The sequence below is a fragment of the Mytilus edulis genome, chromosome 1 (genome assembly GCF_963676685.1).
Source record: "Mytilus edulis chromosome 1, xbMytEdul2.2, whole genome shotgun sequence".
NCBI classification, from domain to species: Eukaryota; Metazoa; Mollusca; class Bivalvia; order Mytilida; family Mytilidae; genus Mytilus; species Mytilus edulis.
The window spans coordinates 99,768,381-99,795,901 of NC_092344.1; the positions used below are offsets into that span (position 1 = coordinate 99,768,381).

At 32.5% G+C, this 27,521-nt stretch overlaps 1 protein-coding gene across 4 annotated transcripts; it reads left to right on the plus strand.

Moving 5' to 3' along the window:
* On the plus strand, positions 1 to 26,181 carry LOC139497656 (RNA-binding protein 5-like). Of its 4 annotated transcripts, none has more exons than XM_071285890.1 (20): positions 1 to 147; positions 8,902 to 9,239; positions 11,576 to 11,722; positions 12,826 to 12,892; positions 14,425 to 14,498; positions 15,792 to 15,896; positions 16,446 to 16,506; positions 17,269 to 17,328; positions 17,768 to 18,063; positions 18,432 to 18,597; positions 19,171 to 19,253; positions 19,859 to 19,937; positions 20,635 to 20,726; positions 20,975 to 21,139; positions 21,565 to 21,717; positions 22,814 to 22,867; positions 23,123 to 23,359; positions 23,749 to 23,909; positions 24,564 to 24,690; positions 25,441 to 26,181. In XM_071285890.1, exons 2-20 carry the CDS (start codon positions 8,904 to 8,906, stop codon positions 25,564 to 25,566), a joined length of 2,589 nt encoding a protein of 862 aa, XP_071141991.1. In that variant the 5' UTR covers positions 1 to 147; positions 8,902 to 8,903; the 3' UTR covers positions 25,567 to 26,181. The 4 variants fall into 4 exon arrangements, with proteins under 4 accessions (XP_071141991.1, XP_071142004.1, XP_071141997.1 ...); XM_071285903.1 differs by having other exon boundaries at positions 24 to 147; positions 18,435 to 18,597; XM_071285896.1 differs by having other exon boundaries at positions 25 to 147; positions 19,174 to 19,253.
* The last annotated feature ends 1,340 nt before the right edge of the window (positions 26,182 to 27,521 follow it).

Below are 27,521 nucleotides of genomic sequence, written 5' to 3' on the forward strand. Positions count from 1 at the left end.
CACACTCAAAATAAAATCTTTCCGATATCCACCTATATTGCGTCACGAATCCAAAACGGCCATATTGAAAAATAAGGAATTTGCGACTGAAAAATCAAAATTTATGTCTAAATATCGTTAAAAGCAGACTTTATTATTCTTCTATTAGTAAGTATTTACGAATTAACTATCTATTAAAGATTATTTTGTTAAATTGGTTTAACATAGAAGGAATCAAAGACTTGCTCTAAATCGGGCATTTACTTCCGTTGGCGTTGTTCAACGTTGAGCGGGTTGGGGAAGATCCTCATAATTCTGTATTTTCACCATGTATTGCTTTTACATTCTTATAAAAGCTTACATGAGGGTAGTCCAAACAATTATGTAGACTGGGAAGGCTGTTTTTTTCTATGGCCCCTTTCCTACGACTACGACCTCTGGCTCTGCAGAAGCCATTTTTAAAGTTTGGACTTTGAAAGCGAATTTTGGGGGGAACTTTGAGACCTAATTTTGACAAGAAATTTTCATTGCTGGCTAAAAACAAAATTATGTAGTTACAAAGTCCCACCTTTTTGTGCTTATTGATGCAATAAAATTGAGAATGGAAATGGGGAATGTGCCTAAGAGACAACAACCCGACCATAGAAAAAAAACAACAGCAGAAGGTCAGGTCAGCATAACATTTCCAGAAATATAAAAAAATTTTCTCTCAGAAGTCCAGATGTAAAAAATGGATCCAGCGTTATGATGTCATAGGAAGGAGTCCTAGAAAAAAATGAAAATGCCTGTGACAGACGTCATAATTATTTGGACTAACATCAGGGTATGAATGCCCTTTCTCAGCTGCTGTGGCATACAATTGGTTAAAATTTAACTCTGCCAGATTCTACAAAACATCCTTATCGTGTTTTTTTATACGACCCCCAAAAAATTTGGTGTTTGTATAATGGTATGATGTCTGCGTCGTCGTCGTCGTCTGAAGACACTTTGGTTTCCGGATAATAACTTAAGTTTAAGTGAATAGATCTTAATGAAATTTTTTCAGGAGGTTCAATACCACATAAGGAAGGTTTGGATTGATTTTGGGGATGATGGTCCCAACCGTTTAGGAATTAGGGGCTCAAAAGTGGCCAAAACAAGCATTTTTCTAGTTTCAGGATAATAACTTGTAAGTATTTTAATTGCTCCAGCGTATTCATTAAGAACCGATTGCCGATTGAAATGATCGTTTATAATCAAATTCCCATCGGTTGTTTTTCTGATGTCAAAAAAATATAAATCGTACTTTTAGTTTTAGATCGTCGGTCACTATCTAGGACAATCTAGAAAGATATATAACGGCATTTCTGATTGGTTAATAAAATTGAATTTCCGGTAAAATAGATCCTGGTTGTTGATTTCGCTGCAAAGTACTATAAGATTTTGTTCTGAAACCAGGAAAAGTATGCATTCATAGTAATAACGAGATTTTGTAACCAGTCAATAGCATAGTCTGAGAAATGAAAAGAATTTCAGATTTTTTTCAATCAACAATAAAGTGAAAAAAGGTTTGTTCTATGACATTTGCATTCAAATAATTGAGACACCCTCCTTGGTCATGTTCATGAAAGTGCATGATCGTGGTCCTACCATGAAATGAAAAAAAGAGCAATGTCTTGTCTCGTAAAAGCAGACATCACATTATTTTCATTAAGTGATTTTCACTTTCTTGTTTTCAAGTGATAGAGCCTCTTAACAGCAGACTCTTTATTTTTACAATAAATCATAAATCATATGTTTACCTGTCCCATGGCCTTTCTTTTGAAATGAAAGAAGAAAATGTAGAGATAGCTTGTCTGCATGTCATTGTGTAGCTTCAAATAGAGTCATAAATACTAGGACTAGGAGCATGCCACCACCTGACACCAAGAGATATATTGTGTAAAGGAGGATATACTATTATCACACATGACAGGTCTTGCTTAACATTCCCCAAACAAACATGACACAATGCTATTAAAAAAGAAATCTCACACAATCATGCCCTCACAGACTAACCTGATCCAAGTAATAATGATAAAAAGTGAGGATGAGGATGATGTCTCCCTATGATTATAAAGAAGTGTGAGTCTTGCATTATGCATTCAAGGATGTACTTTGGCCAGGTTCTGGAATTTCTGTCAGATGTTTAATCTCTGGGTTTTTTCCTATGATACAGGGTAAAATATTTTGACCCATGACCATGATGATCCCATTTTTCCTTTCTTAAATAAAAGACTTCAATTATTAACTCACAAAAAGTCATTTTAATACCAAAATTTAAGCAGATCTTAGATTTCTTTCTTTCCTTTTGTTTGCTTCTTAACTAATGCTCTTCTGAATTATGGTATCAATTTTAAATTCTAGATTATTGTAATTTCACCAAAGTGCATCCTTTTTGCCTTTAAACAATTCATGCAACAGTCCATTGAATTCATCATTTGATTTATTGTGAGTATTTGAAATTATTAATACTGACGTGAAAAAATGTTTTCTATGGATTAGAACTATTTGAATAATTGCATGTCTACAGTAAAATTAAAAATATTTTCAACTAATAAAATCAAATTTAAATCTTTTCCTGAATGATCACCATGTCTTACAGAGTCATGCCTTCATCATTTTCTTCAAAAATCCGCAAACAACTTCAATAACTTGTTAGCTGAAAGTCTTGATGATATGTGATCAACTTTATAGAAAATATGACCATCTTGCTGCTCATTTACCTTATCATCATTTAAAAAAATGGTGTTTGCGAAGAACAAAATTAGAGTTCAGGAGCCCCCCAGGGTGCAGGATTTTGCACCATTTTTAAAAAAAATTCTGGGGGCCTTAAGCGGCCCCCAGACCCCTCGCCGTGAAGGGCAACGAGCAAGCTCGTCGCGCCGAACGGCTACGCCGTCCGAGGGTGTTGCCTGCTACTTTTATTATTTAACCTCCTACTTTAAATCTTATTGACAACCCTGTTGCTCTGAAATTATACCGCAATGTTTAAAATCACAAGTAGAAGGTTGGGATTCATTTAAGGGGTTATGGGGCCAAATTTTAGGAAGTAAGGGCCTAAAAGGGGCCAAAACAAGCATTTTTCTAGTTTCCAGACAATACCTTGTGTATAATTGCATGGATCTCTCTGAAATTGTACCACAATGTAGCATATAATAAAGGGGAGGCTGGGATTAAGTTTTGGGTTAATTGCCTAAAATATGTAGGAATTAAGGGCCAAAAAGAAGCATGTTTCTAGTTTCCAAACAATCATGACAATATCTTGTGTTTAAGTGTATGGATCTCTCTGAATTCGTACTACAAGGTTCAATATTACAAAGGAAAGCATGGGATTGCAGGGATCTCCATGGCCTGCAGAGCTCCAGATAAGAATTCACAAATTGTGTTTTTTTACCCACCATTTTCTTATATAATTGGGTGATAAAGTTTTTAATTGCATTATCAATTCCAATTCACCCCTCATGTTAATATCAAATTGGGTTTTTCACCACCAAGCTCCTTAATGTATTGGTTTTTTTCATCAACACAATATTGAATATATAGGCAATATCAACCCCAGATTTTTTTCCATCTTAACCCTTTCAACGCTATACACGGCATATGCCGCGATGACATACGCCATCCGCCACTGCTATTCGCGGCATATGCTGCGATGACAACGGATTTTTCATAAGGACTCTTAAACCATTCGGTTTTCATTCGGGTCCTCTCTAATTTTTCCTTGTATGAATAGAGGATATGCAAGGTCTCATTTGCGCTTGAAATCCCGGCAATTTTTATTGTAAAATCATGCAGTAAAAAAGGAAAAATTGAAGGAAAATAAAAACAAATATTTTGACAAATGCAAATGGCGGAAATCGGAAACGAAGCTGTAAATATGGAAATATTTCAGCATTTCTATGGCGAAACTGATGACGAGGATTAGTTAAAAGGTTTCTTGTTATCTCAATGTGTTTATTACATTCAATTCGTGTGGGAAATATGATTTGATCGATCATTACGAGACATAGAAAAAGGGGGAAAAACGGAGGTTGACTGAAAATTTTGAGGACGGAGCCACTGATTTGTGCCATGATTACATAATACGTTGTGTATGGTGCAATACGCTACGGAATCGAGCAATTGGTGTCTTCTTTATTACATGTATATGGCAGATAAAAAAACAAAATAGATGAAGACGAAAAGTAGTTTTTATTCAAAATTCAACACAAGGCCATAAAAAAGAATAGGTTTGTTTGCCCAAACCCTACCTACCCAGAAAAAAGCTGCCTACTCTAATTCTTTTATTGTCCTTATAAATTTGAAGAAGTTTTTTTTAATCAGATATGCATGAAGACTGATAAACACCAAATACTTCAATTTCTTTTTTTGAAAAAAAAAAATGCCTACCTACCTACCCACTGTCTCAACCTTTGGGTAGGGTTTGGGCAAACCAAAATATTTTTAATTGTGGCCCAAATGTAACAAATTACACCTTTAACCTGTTAATTACCTGAAAATGCAGGTAACCTGATAAAAATTTTACTGAAATAACTGCCTAACATTACAGTTCATACTCTCCTGAGCATTTTTCATGCAATAACTTTTTCTGTATCTCTTACAATAAAAAAGATACAGCAGTCTGAAAAGGAATATACTGTTCTAATGAATGAACACAAAAAAATGCAGCAGCAGCAGCCATTTTTCTATTTTTTTGTGTAGCGTTGAAAGGGTTAAATATGTTTCTTTCTTTGATTAGCTGTTTTATTTGGTTTAGGGTTAGGGTTATTTGCTAGCTATTTTATTTGGTTTATTCACTGAGGAGCAATTGTAGGTTTAATTTGTGTTCCGTTTCAAACCTTCTGCCAGTTTTGTATTTTCTCATATAAACTGTAAAAAACGGATATGTGTATTCACAGGCACTCGTCTTATACATGTACCTTTATATAATAAATTCGGAGACCAGTGCCTGTGTGTGTATTCATTAATTAACCGTAAAATGAAGAAAAAATAGTAAATAAACTCTCATACTTAAATGTTTTTGTTTTATTCCAATTTTCATAAATCTGGGTTTAGTTGTCTTTTATTAGAACTTTTGGTTTCTGATGCTTTATCATGTCATAATAGATTTGGCCTTTCACTTTTTCCAACTGATTACGTTTTTGAGGAAACTCTGTTTTTACTAGCAATGTTTTCGTTAAGGTATCGCACACACGCCCGTGTGTTCGATGGACACTTCGATTCCTAAAAACAATGGCTGAGTCTTGTTATCATCATAACTTTCCCTCAGCTTTTCAAAAGAAGCAGAAAACATGCTTCTATTCAATATTTCAAAAAAAATTACCGGACAAACACTTACGTTTTAATTCAATGTATGTTATGATAAATCCCGAGCAATGCGAAAAAAATATGAATACATGACACACGCTAATTGGATAAACGCCGAGAAGATCGAAATGTTTTCAAAAACACGTGTACCTATTGAGCAACAGAAAACTCTAACAGGGACCCATTTCAGCTACTTGATGCAGTGATCTATTTTTAGAACGAAAGGAAATTTCCAATTATAAATATTATAAAAATAGTTTACGCTCAAGTTTACGCAACGACTGTAAACAGATTAGGGTTAATAACGCAAATGGTAGCCAATAAAAGGATTGAGAACTCATGGTTTTTGCATATAATTGGGTTTTCCTTTGAACTAATTGGGTTATTGAACCCTGCAATGGGCAATTGCATTGGGTTTTTTATTATTTGTATTGCGTGATCACGCAAATACGCAGCTTATCTGCGGCTCTGGGCCTGTTTAACGATGGCGCCCGGCCATAGTTCAAATGTCTTGCACCATCGTCAAATGACTCGCGCCATCGTTAAATTGTCTTCCGCCATCGTTCAAAACTTCATCGTTTTTTTGTAGCCCGACGCCATTTTTTTATCAATTATAATCAAATACATGTAATTGCATTTAACCCTTAGGCTTTTTATGTTATAATCCAATACAGTTCTAACGCCTGAGGGATATCCGGATTAAGATTGCTAATCACTTGTACTTGAGCTTGTACAGGTAGACAGAGACATATATACACATATGTATATATGTCTCTGAGGTAGATCAACAAACCAGACAGGAGAATACTATCTGAGGATAGACGATCCATTTGTCGAATCAATCAACTAAGTTTCAGCAAATGATTATGATAATTTAGATTAAATAAATAAATTAATAATCCAGTTACAAAGAAAACAGTTTAACAAGTCGAACATGTGCTTAAATATTTTGACTTGCGCAATCAGCATCCCCCTTTTTTAAGAAGTACAAAATAAGACGCAAAACAGTAAATATTATTTCATCGCAAATAACTCGAGTACTGCTGTTACTTTAAAAGTTTAAAAGTAAAAACTTAAATATTTTCTGTACAGAAATATCGTATCGTAATGTATGTATGTATGTATGTTCCGTATCTCCCTCCTTTAGTAGGAGCACCACCATGGGTGATGGTGTAAAAAGGAAGACATTTAACACACTGTATCGGGACAGATTTAATGTGAGCATTTGCCTATCCAGTCTCCCAGCCTGGCCGTGACGGGTCTTACAACCAGAAAGTTAACCTTCCCAAAAACAATAAGTACAATGTAATAAAGCATACGAACACACCCACTCACCTGACTCGCTCATCCTCAAAAATATAAAAAATGCGTAATTCTGAATTCATTTCGTATATTACAATCAAATTGATACATCCGCGTTTCCGGTTTCTATTCAGACTCGAAATATGCATGTTGCACAGCATCAATTTGCCAGATAAAGTCATTAAAAACCTTTTTATTTGTCAACGTTTGCTTTACAAATCTCTTTAACCTTTTACATAACCCGTACAAATCGTTTTGTTGTTGCTGCAAATCAGCCATACCGGTAATGGGTTCCGAATTTGACAGTGTCCATGAAAAATAAACTCCACATCATATGATTTTTAACCCCCACAACAATTACCAAAAATACAAGAAATCTACATGGGGACCTTCATGACAGCTTTTGGTCATTCTCGACTAAGGGGGGACCATGAATACTTGGCATGTGAATCGTTAAAAACGGCAATAAATGAAAATATTGATACTTCTTATTCTATAATGAAAATTCAAATAAATATAATTTAAATAAGCAATGATTAAGCATGTTCACCATTCCTTGTATGGAGGGCTAAAATACTTCCGATCGCGCTACACTGTACAGCGTAGACACGGTTTGTAATGGTGAAAGTTCCTCCATCGTTCAATTTTCATCCATGGAGATCCCTGGGATTGAGTTTAAGGGTTATTGCTCCAAAGGGGGAAGGGGGGGGGGGGGGGGGTAAAGTGCCAACCGTTATTGTAAATGGTTGGCAGATATTATATAAATATCAATTTTAAAGTCGAAGGAATAAAACTGTTTTGAAGTCCAACTTTGAATAATCAAGAATAAGATTTGTTGGAATTAAATAAAAGCAGCTTTACTAAAAGCTAATATCATAAATAATAGTTATGAATCAATTACAATATATCTAGATAGAATTGCAGTGTGTGCTACAATAGTGAAAATACATGAATAGTAAAATCTAGGTCACTTACTAAAAACAGCTGATCTGTCTGCGATCTAATTTGAAACTGACTATACTTTTCTCCAAGGGTTTAAAAGATCAAGTTAATCAATACACCTAAAAATAGTACGTGTGTACACAATATGAAAGTAACCAAAATGGCCATAAAGTTGACAAGTTCGATTTGGGATAATTCTAACATTATAAAAGGATAAATATGGATTAAATAGGATGCATTAATAACTTCTGAATAAGGTAATTATGTTGTGACTATAGAAAATCATTCCGCATAACAAGCAAGTGTACAAAAAGTGAAAACATGTATGACCTAGTTTCGCGGAAAATATACGCCGGGAAATACGAATGAATGAAGGTTATTATTAAAAGAATACTGCAAATAATCGTGGCACAACAGGGGGGGATCTCAGTTTACCATTTTTTTAAGGGATTTTTTTTTTCATTCAACATTTTTCAAATTTCGAATTTTGAAAAGTTTCAAGAAGAAATATTCAATTGCACAGTATTGTGCAATAGATGTGTTAGATCTTTAACCACATTAATTTTGTGGCAAAAACCTATATTATACAATCAAAATTCAGACAATATCAAGCTTGAACATTGTGACCAAATTTGCCCCAACTGTTCAGGGTTTGACCACTGGGGTCGTATAAAGCTGCGCCCTGCGGAGCACCTGGTTTATGTCTCAAATAATAATTTGTCTTTTACCAGTAGTTCAGAAAAAATGAACGTGATTCATTAAAATCAAATTTTTTTTATCGTCTAAAAGAAAGTGAATATTTTCTTATCATGCATTATAAATTACCGTTAAAATCATTTCGAAAGAATTTTACCATTATTTGTCATGTACATGTAGGTACTCCAAGTATGACAGTATCATTATCAGGTCAATTTGCCCCAAATACACTTTCACATCCGATATGTTTGCACATAATTTTTATGCCCCACCTACGATAGTAGAGGGGCATTATGTTTTCTGGTCTGTGCGTCCGTTCGTCCGTCTGTCTGTTCGTCCGTCTGTCCCACTCCAGGTTAAAGTTTTTGGTCAAGGTAGTTTTTGATGAAGTTGAAGTCCAATCGACTTCAAACTTAGTACACATGTTCCCTATGATATGATCTTTCTAATTTAATGCCAAATTAGAGTTTTTACCCCAATTTCACGGTCCACTGAACATGGAAAATGATAGTGCGAGTGGGGCATTCTCGTGTACTGAGGACACATTATTGTTATTAACTGTAAAATTGGTTAAATGAATTGTGAATTTATAAAGTAAAAGTAGGCAGGTACATTATTGAAGGTGTAACTCAATGATTTAATCTTTATTTTCAGAAATGGAAGTTCAAAATTATAATAGTGAAAACTTCATGGGAGCATATAACAATGGAGAGTACAATGCAGAAGAGGGAGAATATGAAGAACCATATAATCCAGGTGAAGAATTCATAGAACTTGACTCAACACAGGAAGGAGAAGTTTCACCAACATCACAGGAGAAGGAACGAGATAGAGAGCGGAGACATCGCCATCGAGACAGAAGGGAAAGAAGAAGTGGTGATAAAGACCGTCATGAAAGAAGAAGAGATCGCGATAGAGACAGGCGTGATAGAGAAAGACGCCACAGTGGGAGAGACAGGAGTTCTCATAGAGAGGACAGATATGATGAAGATGTATGTCTATGTCTAATCTATATTGCTTAAGTTGTTTTTATTTAGAATAACATCATGTTATAGGTCTGTTTTTGTCGAGCCTTCGACTTTAGTCGAAAAAGCGAGACTAAGCGATCCTACATTCCGTCGTCGTCGGCGGCGTCCACAAATATTCACTCTGTGGTTAAAGTTTTTGAAATTTTAATAACTTTCTTAAACTATACTGAATTTCTACCAAACTTGGACAGAAGCTTGTTTATGATCATAAGAAAGTATCCAGAAGTAAATTTTGTAAAAATAAAATTCCATTTTTTCCGTATTTTACTTATAAATGGACTTAGTTTTTCTGCGAGGAAACATTACATTCACTCTGTGGTTAAAGTTTTTAAAATTTTAATAACTTTCATAAACTATCCTTGATTTGTACCAAACTTGGACAGAAGCTTGTTTATGATCATAAGATAGTATCAAGAAGAAAATTTTGTAAAAATAAATTTCCACTTTTCCGTATTTTACTTATAAATGGACTTATTTTTTTGGCCAGAAACAAAACATTCACAAAAAAATTTAACAATACTTTTAGATATTTGGATGATATATTGGCTCTAAATAATGACGACTTCAGTATGTATACTAAAGAAATTTATCCTGTAGAACTTACTTTAAATAAAGCTAATGATAACAATGACCACTGCCCTTTCCTCGATCTTGATATCTATATCATAAACGGGAAGCTTAATACAAAAATTTATGATAAAAGAGATGATTTTTCATTTCCTATTGTTAATTATCCATTTTTAGATGGTGACGTTCCCTTGTCACCATCTTATGGTGTTTATATATCTCAACTTGTACGATTCGCTCGTGTATGTAACAATGTATTAGATTTTAGCGAGAGAAATTTATGTATTACTGAAAAATTATTACACCAGGGTTTTCGATATCACAAACTGGTCAAAACATTTACTAAATTTTATCACCGGTATAAGGAAATAATTCGTAAATATAACTCAACATGCAGACATCTTATACGTTCAGGTATTTCACATCCAAAATTTTATGGAAATATTCTTTATAAAGCACAAAAATGTCAGTATTCTCCTCAGAAACTAACAAAACCTTTAAATAGACTTATTAAAAGGGGATATAGTTACGATACTGTTGTCAGGTCATTAAAGATTGCATATTTTGGCTTTAACATTGATTCACTGATAGGGTCTTTGCATCGGAACTAAACACATTTATTTCTTAAAAAAACAGTTGTTGGCATGACACGGGTTATGTTCTTCTCATATATTTTATGATAGTATGATACTAAACCCCTAACGGGAGGGATTGTACCTGATATTCATATGATGAAGACATAATCTTTCAATCAGTTTAATTGAGGTCTGGAGCTGGCATGTCAGTTAACTGCTAGTAGTCTGTTGTTATTTATGTATTATTGTCATTTTATTTATTTTCTTTTGTTACATCTTTTGACATCAGACTCGGACTTCTCTTTAACTGAATTTTAATGTGCGTATTGTTATTGTTTTACTTTTCTACATTGGCTAGAGGTATAGGGGGAGGGTTGAGATCTCATAAACATGTTTAACCCCGCCGCAATTTTGCGCCTGTCCCAAGTCAGGAGCCTCTGGCCTTTGTTAGTCTTGTATGATTTTAAAATTTTAGTTTCTTGTGTATAATTCGGAGTTTAGTATGACGTCCATTATCACTGTACTATTATGCATATTTTAGGGGCCAGCTGAAGGACACCTACGGGTGCGGGAATTCTCGCTACATTGAAGACCCATTGGTTGCCTTCGGCTGTTGTTTGCTCTATGGTCGGGTGGTTGTCGCTTTGACATATTCACCATTTCCTTTCTCAATTTTACTCTGTGGTTTAAGTTTTTAAAATTTTTATAATGTTCTTAAACTATCCTGGATTTCTACCAAACTTAGACATAAGCTTGTTTCTGATCATAAGATATTATTCAGAAGTAAATTTTGTGAAAAAAAAATTCACTTTTTCCGTATTTTACTTATAAATGGACTTAGTTTTTCTTCCAGTTAACATTGCATACAGTCTGCAGTTAAAGTTTATAAAACATTTATTAGATTCATAAACTATCCTGGATTTTTTACCAAACTTGGAAGCTTCTTTCAATCAAACGACAGTATCGAGAGGGAAATTTTTATTGATGTTTTTCCTCATTTTTGTTGAGTCTGCAATTAACAGCAAAAGTAGGCGAGACATTGGGTTCCGTGGAACCCTTACGAATTTTTTTATATAAATATTTAGCTGTAAAAGAAATTATTTCTAGTTGAAAGAAATGATATTAATAAGAAGAAAAAATGTCAATTTATACTTTCAGACTGGATCCACAGATGGAGATAGTCGTGATAATTTCAGAGACTACAACAGAGGCAATGAAGATAGAGGAGGAGAAAAATGGATGACTGACACACCAACTAACACTATACTGTTGAGGGGTCTTCCTCAAAATATAGAAGAGGCAGATGTAGGTTTTATAAAGAAGTTATACATTGTCATTTCAAGATTAAATCTTTTTTTGTTGATAAATATTGAACAAAATGCAATCAAAACTCTATTGTCACTGGCTTGATTATCGACTCCTAGGAGTCGATATTAAGAATTGAACGATGCACAGTAAGTGCGTGAATTTTTCTTGCTACCTGATTGGAAGATATTACGAGACGTGAATAATCAAAGTTTATTGATTGGTTAGACCAATCCAAACCTAGTAAATGTCCTTCAATCCTGTAGAGTATCAGATTTGTCCTCTCTATTTTAGCAATTAGATTTTACACAGGTAACTTTTATCTATAAATAGTCGAATCTTCTGGAGTAAACAACAACGTTAAACGATATACTACTTCATAACGTGTGACCTCACGTGTGTTGTAAAATTTGTTGATTGATGCACGTGGCTATTCTAGTAAATGAATTAATCTACAAAGCGAGAGCACTTTCCATTTTCATCAGCTAAGAGTCGACTAGCCCTTTTTGAAAGGCTAATGCTTGTAGCTGTATTAAGCTTCGTTTAAGATCTCATTATGTATTAAAAAGGAGATGTGGTGTGACTGCCAATGAAAAAACTTTCCAACCGATTCAAAACTAAGTGGATTTTGACAGCTACAAGTCATTACAGCCTTCAACAATGAAAGAAAGCTTTTTTGTTTTGGCTTTTTTTTCCTTAAAAAGTATACACCTACTTGTAACTATGATTTTGACTCACATTTGTGGCACAATGAACATTGATACATGAAAGTGCAGGAATGGCATGGTTTCTTGTGGACATACATCCTTCCTTGTAGTCTAGCAGTATTTCTGAAACAGATAGTCTACCAATATTTGCATATTGCCAGATTACAATTTCGAAATAAGTCAATGTAGTATAGACTATACTAATTATTTGTAGTTTTAATTTCTACTGCCACTTGTAAGTTGTTTTAGTACAAGTCTACTTCAATATAAGTCCCTATTCTCTATAGATGATTTAGTACAAGTCTGCTTCAATATGAGTCCCTATTCTCTATAGTAAAGTATTGATGAACAATGTGTCTAGGCTTGTAGTTAAATTTGTTTTAATTAATTTTTCAGATACGTGGAGAATTGATGATGTTTGGAGCTCCTGTTAAAGATGTCAGATTAATGAGGAGAAGTTCTGGTAAGGAATTCTGTTCTGATTGTCATCAGAGGCTTTTGTAATACAACTGGTCTTATTTTTTCTGTGCCCTTCAATTTCACTTATTTAAGAACTGCTTCACTGAAAATGGCAAGATTTTAAATATACGTATTTTGTCTTTTACCGTTAGCAAAACACTTATTAAAAAAAAATTCAAAAGATAGACTTGTGATAAAAAAAACTCAATATAGCTGCTTGAGAAAATCCTAACTTAGTACAGGTATCTTCTGAAGAAAAATGACGATACTCAAAAATCTATACACCAAAATTTACCTATGGAACTAACAAAAATAAGATACTTGGCTGCATACACAATCACATACACAATACAAAACACCAACAATCATATAGCCATGTAAAATTTGATATCTGATTCTCCTGTACCTATAATTTAGTTATTTCACCATATTTTGATGGGTTTGGGTCTTCTTTTCATTGTTTTTCAACAAAAATACAAGATGGTATATTGTTATAACCTTCTGTCTATACTGAATTGTTGCTAGATAGCACAAACATTTGTTTTTAATTAATTTAATTCCCTCTAAATCTAAGTGTTGATGCTTTTATTTAATTTTTAGAAATAGGGAGAATTTATTTGGCAATATAAGGAGATTTGTGTGTTTTATTTTAATTTATCATAAGGCTTTGATAAGATTAACAGTGTAATTTGAGAATCAGATAATCAATTATTACATGATCTGTATGTACATCTCTGTGGTTAAATGTCGTGGTAGACGATACCTTGGGTTGTACAAATATACTATTAGAGGCAGTAAGTGTTGTGTTATTACTACAATTATTTAATTATTGAATTTACATCAATTTCGTATGCACAAAAAAGCAAGTAAAAGAAAGTCTATTTTATATTCAGAAACCTCTCAAAAATATTGCATTTATTTTCTCAAAGAATAACAAAAAATCCAAGCTTTGGTAATGTCACTGGATTGAGAAATATACATGTTTACTAGGCAAATTTGGAAATTAATCTATCAATATTCAAATGTGATTGAGCTGTTCTTTAAATTTTCTATAAGTATCTAGCTAGATTGAAAAATATAGGTAACCATGTCAGATTGGCATTTGTTTTTAAAAAAGTCTTTTAACATGTTCTCCAATTTGACATTTTCAAAACTTTTTATGAAGTTCGAAAACAAAACAAAAATTGTTCAAAGCAGAAAATGAAAAAAAAACCATGAGAATTTTTAAGAATACTGATTGTTCACATAGGTAAAAATAACATTATGTAAATCATGAAACAGATAAACAAGTGGTGTAATTTTGTACACGATTTAAAGGTAATTATTTATGTAGATGCATTGGTATAGCATTTAGGACGGAATTAAGATACACACAAAAAATTGAAAAAGAAAATAAATGGAATGGTATGTTAACGTAGGAGAGAGACCTGTCTTGTCATTTATCAGTGAAGCATTGTATTGTAAGCATTTTAAGCCCAACCCCATTGTGAATGGTGATGTTGAATTCTAATGAGTGCCAATAATCATTTTGTACAGGTGCTTCCCGAGGGTTTGCTTTTGTGGAGTTTCAGAGCATAGCAGATGCACAGCGCTGGATGGATCAGAATCAGGTTGAAAACCTTGCTCTGTCGTAAAGTACAAATTATACACATGTGTCATCATACTCTAAAAAAATAATGTATTGCTGTCTTGATGAAGACACAGGCTTATTTGAGTACAGTGGAAATTAACCCCTTGAAAAATGGTTTATTATTATGGGAATGTTGACTAAAGATATAAGGGTCTGGGTATTTTAGAAAAAATAAAGGGAGGTTAGTTTTAATTTGTGTGTGTGATGACAGTAATAAAAATAAGCCACAAAACACATCAACAGCAAAACTGTACTCAGTTTTTGTTGGCTTACAAACGAATGTAAAAAGGTCAAAAGAACTTCACACCAAGGCACTGAATATATACATAAAAAGTGGTATATAACAATAAATACCTTCCAAAAAATAATGGATTGTTGTGTTAAAGCTACACGGAATTTAATGTAGGTCAAATTTACAAGTAAAAAAAGGGTCCCAAGGTTTACAGCTGGGTTGAGTTATGGAGTGTTACAATATAATATTGCAAGTTAAAATGAGTTTAGCGAAAGTTTTCAAACATTTTTTGTAGAAAAGTATATAAAGAGCTTGAACTAAACATTTCACCATGATATTTATAGATTAAGGTTTATGTTACAACAGGTAACTAAGATTAAGCTGGGCTTAAAACAGTTCCATTTTCATATTTACTAGTTTAAATTCACTCCCTTCTCTGTTTTTTTGTTATAGATGTGTCTTAAAAACCAATACTGTATTTCAAATATATTGACTTTATCAAATTGAGAAAAAAAAACATTTGTATAAACATTGAATGAAAAAGAATTGCACTTGTCAGAAATCAAAAGTATTAAGTGTTAGACATTATTTCTTACTTTTTGAATGTCCAACATTCCTGAAAAATATATTTATATTTATAAAAAAAAAAAGCATGTAATTGTCTTCCAAAATATCCCATACTATTTTATAAAATATCAAATGAATTTTTAAATAAAAGTAACCATACATATTGTAGCACTCCATAATTGTGGGAAATGCTTCAAAGGGTATTTGTTACTTATTTTGCTTGTTGTTTCCCCCCTTCAAAATTTCAAGTTGCCCTAAGATATGCTTAATTAAAGAGAACAAAAGGATTCAGCTAATAACAGAGATAAAAACTACTGATGAAACATAAAAAAAGATTATTTTTTTTTGCGATTTTGTGTTGCATTTTGATTTTGCTGGCTCAATTGGATCACTGTCACAACACGGGTTCTGTGTTGTGTGGAGGCTGCTTGGTGTATTTATATCTTTTACTAATAATCATTTATTTATTAACAGGGAAGACTTAAGCTACAGAACCAGTTCCATATAAGCATGCATTATAGTACACCAAAAACTGGACCAGAGAAAAACCTTCACAAGACAGACTGGACATGTGGAAAGGTAGGCAACATAGTTTCTGGTCATAGATTAAGATAAGAAAATACACTGGGTACATATTTAGTCATTTTACTAATAAATGTGTTATGATTCCATTTCATCCTTGAATGATTCATTTTAAACACATTTGTTAACACTTCATTATGAACTTTGATACTTTGTGGTGAGATTAGGTGATATCTGGCTGACAGGATGAATTGTGATCAGTTACCAAATTTATGTACTTTTCTCTTTATGTTGTGTAGAGCTCCTCTTTATTTTGGCACACTTTTTTAGAACTCAAAATTTATTAATAATCTTTTCTTCTTTGAAAAATATGATATGAAGTCTTTGATTTGGTATGAACTTTACATCATACTTTTGACCATTTTTAAGTTTAACTAATTTTGGATGTAAATGACGTTGAATCATCAATTTTAGGTACATAGTCAGAAATTAATAAAAATCTTGTAAGAAACAGCGTTCTGGTAGGATAAAGTTTTAATCTAAATAATCACAATATTTAATTGTTTAGGGCATTGCTATCATATGATGTAAATTTTTAACTTCTAGTGTGGAGTCCATAATTTCAAGAGAAGGGACCATTGTTTCAAGTGCAATTTATCTAGAGAAGGTATGGTAGTATAACCTTTACACATCAGATGATTGAAAACATTGTTACTAGTATTTTGTGTGACATTTAGCAAAGCAGATGATTTTAATGACACCAGTGCTACTGATCTTGATAAGAAGTGTTTATATCACTTCCTAGATTCAGTGTTTGGGCTTTCTTTGGAAAGAAATGGAAAAGTCTGAAGTTAAAGATATGAAGGGCAATCCTTACTGCTCAAAGTTCTTAACAAACTTTGAGAAGACCCCTACTTTCTTATTTAATAGAAAAAAGATTGATTTTGAACGAAATTGAATCAAGATGGTGTAATACAACAAAGCACTTGTAAGCCAAGGCTAAACCATCCCAGTTTTATATGCTACACCGTAATCATGAAAATGGCCCTTTATACATGCTGCAGCACAAATATTCAGTGATGGATAATGTGTTTCTTCTCTGTCCAAAATTAATCTACATTTGCTTTAACCTGTACACTTATACTTAAATGCCATCAACCATATCATTCTGGACAAGGTTTGTTTTGACTGCTTGCTGCTATATGGTGATATATGTTGGAGCATTATCAAGTCATATTTTCGTGCAACATAGCCAAAGTTCGTATTTAAAGGGGGGAAATGTGTTTTTTTTTTGTCTGAAGATAATGTCAAGAAGCACATGATGGATGTAATACCATTTAGTTTGTACAACAAGGTCACTTTTGAAGTTTGTTGATGTAAGGTGTCAAACAAATTATTTCCTTTTCTTATGTATTCCATATTTTTTCAGAATCTGACAGAAAAAATGAGGCTGACGGCTTTGATCAAGTTGGGACAAATCCTTGTAACAGTAAGTTGTCATTTATCATGAGGTCTTACTAATATGTTAACTGGGTTGTTTCCATAGATATAGGACACTGAGGTGATTCAGATAATATTTAAGTTGGTTTAATCTTGTTATTTAATGTCCAGTGATAGGTAATATCTATATAAAGTTAACTGTATAATGTATTTGTTCAGCACAGATTTCCTGGTAAAATGTAAATCAAAACGTAATAGATTAAAGTTTTGGTTTAAGGTATTTTGTGCTCACATCAATTTAAAACTTAGTAAACTGTTTATTATATGTGCTAAATAATGGTTTTGGTCAAGAGTTCATGTTGAAAGGGATCAAGTTTATCATGTTTATGAAAAGATAAAACACAATCCATGGAAATGTACAGTCTACATAATAAAGTGAGTGTTTGATCTAAGTATTTGTGATGATCATTGCCTTTTCATTATTTCAGCATTGATTTTTCGTGGTTTAGATGCCCTTACTACAGAAGACAATCTTATTCGTGCCTTGTCAACAGTAAGAATATCTGACATCAAAAATATACAAGTGATGAGAGATGAATCTACTAGCATTTCCAGAGGATATGGTTTCCTCGAGTTAGGTTCAGTGATGGAAGCCACACAGTTGCTGAATTGTATTTCACAAGTGTCATTTGAAGTTGATGGAAAAATGATCCTTGTGAACTTTGCTAAAAACACTTATTCTACAGTGATGGCAACACTTGCTGCACAATATGCAGGAGAACAGGTATACCTTGATTCAAAGAACATCGTATTGATAAGTTTAAATGCAAACTATCATTAATCCATATTTATAACACTAAAGGTAAAAAATTAAAAGCTATCTCATACTTTATGAAAACATTAAAAAAAATATCCCCAAGAAAAGTTTTTGTTAGAAGATTCCCTATCTTAATATTTGCATCGACAGGAAACATTGGAATTTTGAGTTATGTTATTTTAGTTCATCTTGTGCTAAAGTGAAAAAAATATTATTATTGCATACTTTTACTGATTTTGCAAAACAATCTTTATTTGACCAATAAAAGTTATAATTTTAATCCCAACACAATTAAAATGGACATGAACGACAATAATTTTGTGTACTGTTTTTAGCAGGGAACATATGATGTCAACCAACAAAGTACCTATTATGATGGATACTATCAGCAAGGAACAGAGTATGATCAGCAACAGTACAGTGGACAATACTATGATGGACAGAACTATGACTACTCTCAATACTATGATCAGAATGGAGCTGCTGCTACACCTACACAAAGTATGTATTTACACTAATGTTTACACTAATGTTTACACTTATGAACTTCTGTAGAGAGAGTTCCAACACTGCCCTTTTCAAAAAGTATTTATTTGGAATTCTAAGTTAAATTTTTATATGAGTCTTCATACTCCTATATATTTGCTGTTTAGAATCCTATCTGAATCAGATGAAACAATTATAAATTTGAACTTAGTTAAATAATTTTGCCTTCTCTTTTGACCAAAAGTAATATAAAATGGAGGGGTTGTAGTGAAAGGATTTAGTTATAGGATTACTCTAAAACAACCTTACAATTGCACCCTGTAAATTCAGGTAATACTTTATCAATAGGTGTTTGAATTTGGTAAATTTCTGAAGTACTGTCACTGTGACAATTACTCAGATAACGAAACCAAAAAGATAATTACTTGAAAGTATTTAAAATTGAGATGAAATGGAGGCTCCATAAATTTTGCATATTTGTAGAAAACTACCTGAGGATGTGAATAAATTGACAAATGTGCATGGCAGGGTGTGTCCGGTCCCAACAGGCAATAGTACTGATTTTAAATCTGATTTTTTATTTTCCAGCAGATTCAACAAATGCAGCAGCCGCAGTAGCCCAAGCAGCTATACAACAGGCTAATGCTGTTAAGCATCTTGTTAATAAACAAGTAAGTTTAAATTTCTACATTTGTTAACAAGTTTGGCCTCAAAACTTCAAACCTCAGAATGAGAAATGGGTGGCTCCTCGTACTAATCCAACATATTAAATTATTAAGTAAAATCATGCAGAGCTCTTCTCCATGATTGTCAAACACTACAAGGATAGAAATTTTGTAATAACATGATCTTTGATTTAAAACCTGTTAGATGACACGTGATATACCAAAACTATAAAGTTTTACAAAAAAAACCATGAAGTAATTCCAATTTAAGAATAATGTTAAGAAACAATGGCTACCAATATTTCTAGAAATGATACACATTGGAAATAGAAAAAGGATGTAATGTAAGAAAATTTGCACTTTCATTTCTCTTATGATATTTTTAAAAGGTTGAAGAACACCAAAAATACATAGGAAGTTATTGTCCACAGACAGAGAAGATATGTCTATTATGGTATATTGGAACTCTGTTCTATTATTATACTTTTGACATCAAAAGATATGATGTGTATTTTACGAGTTAAAAGTTTTCTAGTAGTTCTATTTTGATATGCTCTGTTGACGGATTCATATCTGACTTTACATACATTGTGGAAACCCTTTTTCTTTAGGTGAAAGGACAAGTACCAGAGTTACAGGTTGTAAATCAAGATCAGTCTCAACAAAGTGCACCAGAATACCAAGTTTATCGTAAGTTCACTTCACATAATTAGGAAGTAGAATAGATGGAATTATTACAAAGGAGAAGGTACATTAAGACAACATTTTGGGTCCATTGAATTTGAAAATCAAAAAGTATTATAAATCTACCAAAAAACATCTTTCCAATGGTCATAAATCAACTGTCGAAATAGCTTCATTTTAAAATTTTGATGACACATTGAAATAAGAAAAGGTTGACCCGGAGAGGTGCACAGTCAATTTCTATAGGAATTATGACAACCTCCTCGAAATTTCCTACCTTGTTTGTTTTTAGTTCCCTTTTGATGAAGTCAAAGGAGACTTTAGGTTTGCACTCTGTCTGTCTGTCCATCCATCAGTCTGGCAAAACAGTTTTCCACACTTTTACTCTTCATGCTTTGATTTGATATTTGGTGTATTGTTTTATCATGACTAGTTACAGATGTTCCAGTTTGATGATTTTATTTTGTGTAGAGTTATGGTTATTGGACTTTAAAAAAATCCTTCAAATAATCAGTTTTCCACACTTTTTTTTTATCATTCTTGAAGATATTAATTTAATTATTGGATATAGTTTTATTGTGACAAGTTATAGATCAAGTCAAAACAATGAAATTTTAACTGGTAGGAAACTTTGTATTGCATGGCAATACTCACAGAATGCTTGTTGCATTTGTATTTTATCTTGATTTGTTTGTTTTTGTAGCTCCACCAGATGTATCTCAATATCAATATGAAGAAACATCAGGATACTACTATGATCCCACAACTACACTTTATTATGATGCAAGCACGCAGGTAATTAGTTGTACCAGTATTACATCTACCAACTTCAAAGTAACTAAATTATTATAATCAGTCTTTCCCATTTATGTCCTTCTTAAAAATCATATTTCTGCTGGAAATAAGAATTTACAATAGATATTTTAGTTTTAAAATAAGAAACAAGTTTTGAAATGACAGATAAAATATCGTATGTGTTTTATGGGTTATAGTATGGTCAAAAGAATACAGATTGAATAATTGTTTCCTTATAATTTTTTCAGTATTACTACAATGCTCAGACAGGACAGTTTTTGTACTGGGATGCAGATAAGTTTACTTATCTTCCTGCTCCTAATGGGGATGAAAACTCAGGTAGAGATGGTGATCAGAGGAAAGAACCCGGCAATAAAAAGGAGAAAGTTAAAGTAGCAAAGAAAATTGCTAAGGTATTGTTCAATTTTCATATGATTATTATTTTAACATGAATTACCATTACTATGTATAATGTAATAAAAGTTCTACATAAGATTCAAGATAAAACACCAATGCTCAACTAAAAATTCAGCTTTTTTGTAAACCTGGTGGATTTATTAATATTCATGTTTTTATTGATTTGATAAAACTATTATGTGATCTTATAAAAAAAAATAATACTTTAAATGTATGGACTGTAATATATTCAGTCCTCATTAGACAATCTATCTTTTCATTAGGAAATAAGTGATTTTGACATGCCATGGATCCTGTTACTAGATATACATGCTTATATTATGATAAAAGTTCAAATTTTTCTGGAAGACTTGGTGTTAAAGTCATGTTAAATCCCTTAAAAATGACACTGAAAAATAAAATTGCTATCTGCATATTTCAGGATATGGAGAAATGGGCAAAGTCTTTAAATGCACAGAAAGAAACAATAAAACACTTTAATAAGACATTTCAAACTATATCTGGTGTTAGAATTATGGATGATAAAAAAGAATCGGCAACAGCTGATGCTGGCTTTGCTATCCTGGAAATGAGTGTGAGTATATTTGAAGTAATCTACACATGTACTTATATTAGTCATACATTCTATAGTGAAATGGTTCTACATTGAAAGGCATTGCTAAATAATTTACCAATGAAATATTTAATGTTTGAATAGGATAAATATTGATAAAAAGGCACTTGCAAACAATTTATTTCACTCACTAAGGTGTTAACATCAATCCTTGGAGTATTCATGTAAAATAATGTACAAAGCATTTTTAACCGGATTTTTGTGACAAAAATGTCGGTTATTGATTTGGGGATGTACGGCGGGCGGGTGGCAATCAAATGTTGTCCGTGCATTAACTCATGAACCGTTCAACCAACGCTTTAAAATTTTAATATGTTGTTACTGACAACTAAAAAAGGTCAAGTTCAATAATGGCGATTTTGACTTTTACCGTTATGGAGTTATGGTTCTTGAAAGATTGAAAAATGGAGTTTCCAGTCGTGTCCGTGCATTTACGCATGAACTGTTCTACCTAAGCTTCCCAAATTTAATATGTTGTTACTGATGACAAAATGGAGGTCAAGTTCAATAATTGCGATTTTGACTTTTACCGTTCAGGAGTTATGGTTCTTGAAAGATTGAAAAATGGTGTTTCCAGTCGTGTCCGTGCATTTTCTCATGAACCATTCAACCAAAGCTTTTGAAATTTTTATATGTTGTTACTGATGGCAAATTAGAGGTCAAGTTCAATAATGACGATTTTGACTTTTACCGTTCAGGAGTTATGGTTCTTGAAAGATTGTGAAATGGCGTTTCCATTCACGTTGTTGCATTTACTCATATTTGTTTTTAAAATCGCATCTATAAAAAATTCCTGTCACTGGACAAACTACTTCATTTATAAACAATTGCATTGTCATGTACTACAAAGTATATAAAACATACAAATTTAACACAGTATATTGTATTTGTAATATAAAAGTCATGTATGAGTTCAATTTTCACAAAGGTTTTGTTTACCTCTTGTAAAATATCAGTTAGTATAATATGGGTGCAACCAGCCTTGACTTTTTGACTTAGACAGATTACTTTTATACCTTCAAATTGCTTGTTGTTACATATTTACTATTCATTATAGGTTAAAGGTGGATTGGTTGAAGATAAAAAGTTAATGCCACCACCACCATTCCTGGTAAGTTGTAATGTTGTAAAGTTTTGCATACATGCACATCTCATGCTCTTTTTCAAGTTTTAGATTGGTAATTGCTTGATATGATCTTTATATGAATTCTGTTAAGTAAGAATAAGAAAAAAAATCTTATATCAGTTTATGCAAAATAATTGAGTACAAATCACTTCAATTTTTAACCAAAATTTTTTAAAACTTTTTTTTATAAAAACAACAAATATATTTCCTTTTTTCTGAAATTCAAATTTGTTTATTTAGAGTGGCGGCCCTGCCAATCAGTCACAATCTCCAACAACACAGGCTGCAAGTGCTGCAGGTTTAGTAGCTTCCTATGGTGGAGATAGTGATTCTGATGGGGAAGAAGATTCACAAGGAGGTGGTGTAGATGAAAGCAAACTAACAGACTGGAACAAATTAGCATGTTTGTTGTGCAAGAGACAGTTTCAGACAAAAGAAATCTTAGTAAAGCATCAACAGATGTCAGGTTTACACAAAGTAAGTATACATTTACTTCACCTTAATGTAGCAGCAACTGAACCACAAAAATAAAAAGACAATTATAATTTATAGGCCATTAAACAGTCCTTAACAATTAAAATACCTCAAAGATGACTGGGATATAGAAAAATGGGCACTTTGGTCTTCCGTCAGACAGTTTAACCCTTGTCAAAGTGGAATGTCTATTTTACTGTTAGAGATGCATATAATCACAGTCTATTAATATGTTGAAATTTGTGTCCTAACACCCTCATTTTCCAAATGTGTTTAAAATGTCCCTGCCCTTCATTCCAATGTACTCTTCACGTTAAGTGTTATAAACCTACAATATTGATATGTAAATATTGATGAATAAAATAATTGCAATACTGGTGTGTTGTTTGTAGGAAAACTTGGAAAAGTTATACCGATCAAAAGGTGTCAATCAAGGAGGAAATTCTGATGCAGAAAAATTACAATACAGAGACCGTGCAAAAGAAAGGAGGGAAAAGTATGGAATACCACCACCACCAGAACCAAGGAATAAAAGACCAGAGGTACCAGCTGTGTAAGTTAATTTTTACACTTAGAACTAGTTTGAAAGATATATTTACTTATACAACTCAATCACATCAAAGGTCTTGTATTTGTAATACATATATAGAAACGAGGAGCTGTAGTTTGTTTACCAATGAGACAACTATCCACCAGAGTTAAAATGTTGTGGATGTCGGCAATTGTAGGCAACAGTACTACATATAACAATGATAAAAACCCATACCATATAGATGCTATATAAGGCCCTGACATGAAAAATATGAAAAAAATCTATTTAGAAAGCTAATGGCCTAATTCATGAGCAAAAATATTTTAGGAAAACAAATATGACAGACAAGAACCATTTGAAATGAATTGATTCTTAACTGTCAGTTTTAAGAGATTGTATAAGCTAGGTATATATTACATGATCATTACCTCTTTGTTTTCAATTGATATCTGTATTAAAGTCAAGTAAGTTTAATGTTAGCTAGACCCTGCTGTAAAGTTTTGAGTGAAATTAGATAATGCTTGGAGAAGTAGAAAATATTTCAATGAAAGAACAAATCTAAGTCTTTTATTACTTGTGAGTATGTGCAGAATGGAATAATTTAAAATAAAAACAAGAAGATGTGATGAAATCATAAAGATTGAATTGAATTTAAAGTACAATTTCTCATTATAGTTATGAAGAACCTACAAAAACAGGAATAGGTGGAGAAAATATTGGAAACAAACTGTTACAGAAAATGGGTTGGTCAGCAGGACAAGGTCTTGGGAAGAACCGACAAGGCATTGTTGCTCCTATCACAGTAAGTCTTTACAGGGAACCAGTATTATATCTTATGTATAATATATCCATAGTTTCACTTAATATATAAACAAATAACACAGTGGTATTAAATAGCAGAAAATGTGGACTGAATACTACAATGTATCACAAAGTTACTTCAAAGGGTTTTTGAGAAAACATTGTATGAAATGCTATCAAAATCATAGAGTACTAACTTGAAATCTAAGTCTCCAAAGGTTCATCACTTCTTTTGAGTTTTACACAAAATATAGTGCATTGTTCATATCATTCTAAGCATCCTATTCATGAACAATTCCAGAAACTCATTAATGCTCATATATTCAAGTTACAAAATGATGTAAAGATAATTCCTGCTTTTGCCAAAGTCATATAACATTATAAAAAAATAAGATTCCTTAAACACACAATTTTGTTGTTCAACTTTACCCACGAAATCCATGAAAAATTGGTATCAAAAGATTAACAATGAATCCACAGTATTTAAGTCAAACTTGTCAACTTATGGGAGTTGTTATGATGTAAGTGTTAAAGAATTTTAGGCCAGGTCATACATATATTATGCTACCAAGCTTAGTATGGGATTCTGATGAGCAAGTTGCTAAATGCTAATTGGGTGGGGATAACTGATAAAAAGAGGTTTACTATTGGTAGTAGAAAAACTATTATTCACTATTAGTATTCATGGCATTATAAATTTATTTCCCTTATATTTCAATATCTTTAAATATCTGAGAATTGACTTTTTCAGGCTCAGAGAAGGAATGCTACGGCTGGTTTAGGAATGAGAGGGGCAAGCAATGTTGCAAGTGGTGGAGATTCCTACAAAGAGGCAGCCAGAAAAAATATCTTTGCTCGATACCAAGAAACAGAATGAACTGTGATAAAAAAAAATATATAACTTTTTTTGCTTCGCTAACATAATGTGACAAGCAATCTTTCAGAAAGTGAAGTTTCAATAATAATTTATTACAACTAATAAAAACTATTGATAACAGCAAAATCAGCAGCTGCACATTTATCGAGCTAAGAATATAGAAAAAAAGAAAACAGAATAGTTGCTCATATTTCTAGCAGAGACCATAGAAAAACCAATAACGAGAGTGCTATTCAAGTTTGATGGCTTGTATGGAGGATAGACAATAAAGCACTATGATACCTATAATTTTGTACAGTTTTTGTAATGCTTTCTGTATATAAGTATTTTATTGATTTTGTTTTGTAACAATTTAATAGGTTGTAAAAAGTGATGTACATTCAGAGGTGGAAAGTGCAGAAACATTTATAATATTTTAGAACAAAGTAATATTTTTGTTGTTTTTTCAAATTGAATGTAATCATGTATGTATTGAATTAACAAAGAATTAATTTTGAGTGAGAGAATATTGTAAATAGATAAGCATAGTATAAATGTACATAGTATCACTACATCATGGTAATATATTTGTACAGATATTTTCTACTGCTAACAAAATATACTGTAAACCAAGAAGTCTCGTCTTGAACTGCCTTTTTTGAAAAGAAAGTAAAATGCATCTAAGAATCAAAATGCCAGAATGTGTATAGAAATATTGTTCTCAAGAAGGAATATCAGAAAAAAATTCATAAACTTTAGAGTATAGATAGCAGGTTACACTACTTGAAAACAAATGTAGTGTCAGGATCAGGGTTAAAAAGTGTGAAGAAATTGATAACTAAAATTATACCCATTTTCTTCTGCCTTCCTTCTAGTCAAAAATGTTGAATCTGCACCATCATTCCTATAGATTTTGAGTTTTGTAAAAAGCTTTATATTTCTTGGTTAGGTGACCTGTGGTTGAAGTCATAAAACTTTGCCCAGTGCTAGGAGCACAAAATTTGTGCTCGAGGCATGAAATCAAGCATTTTGATTGGTTGATTTTGGAGTAGGGAGTACAAAAAACTGACTTGAATGTTTTATGACTGATGTTGTAACAATATAAGGCGTTTGTAAAGAAAGAAGGAAACATCTATCATGACCAATGTCCTTGATCTTGTTTTTATGGTTCAGTGACTGCAAAAAAAATATTTAGTATATTTTTCTGTAAATTTGAGCAGTCTGGCAGGTTTCATATGACCTTGACCTAATTTAGATGATTCATTAGTCAATGTTAATTTTTTTCTACTCATATACTATGTTTAAAGCAGTAGGTCAACTATATGTATTATTGAGTATATGGAGATTGTACCGTGTACATGTCTGTCTGTCTTTTTCATGGTTAATTGGTCAATGTAAAGTTTGTCTGGTTAAATCTATTATTCTAGCATTCAAGAAGTTTCAGAGAAGATAGAGACATTACTACTTCATTTCAAATGGGTAGTACACACCAGATACATAGTGATGATGACTACAGCTGCACATCAAAGATGCATCATTCAATGAATAAAGATTAAACATTACAAAGAACAAACTATACCAGCTCTAATCACTAAAGATACACAAAATTATGAAAAAATAAGGCAAAGATGATGCCCAGCCGCAACAATGGATAAACATGTAGTTCTGCAAACATTTAATAGATTTACTGATTTAGCAATCATCAAAGTGGAAATTCAAATTGCAATGGTTGTTTCTTATACACATTTATTGGCCCTGCCATATAAATAGAAAAAAGAAAGTATACATGGTATTTATCCATGAGACACCATCAGTACATGCACAGCAAAAACACAAAAGGCAAGGGAAAAGTTCAATAGTAAAAGTCGGGGGTGGATTACGGTCCCCCTCTTATGTGGGAAAAATTCAGTTGATTATATAGGGAATCACTGAAGTATGACTGGACTGGGCTCCCTTTATTAGTCTCTCCTTGAAGA

Excerpts from the sequence above, each read along its gene's own strand:
- LOC139497656 (XM_071285890.1), top strand. The coding sequence starts at position 8,904 with ATGGAAGTTCAAAATTATAATAGTGAAAACTTCATGGGAGCATATAAC. Across the intron at positions 14,499-15,791 it reads GCTGGATGGATCAGAATCAG|GGAAGACTTAAGCTACAGAA; the intron begins GTTGAAAACCTT and ends ATTTATTAACAG. Across the intron at positions 22,868-23,122 it reads TGCCACCACCACCATTCCTG|AGTGGCGGCCCTGCCAATCA; the intron begins GTAAGTTGTAAT and ends TTGTTTATTTAG.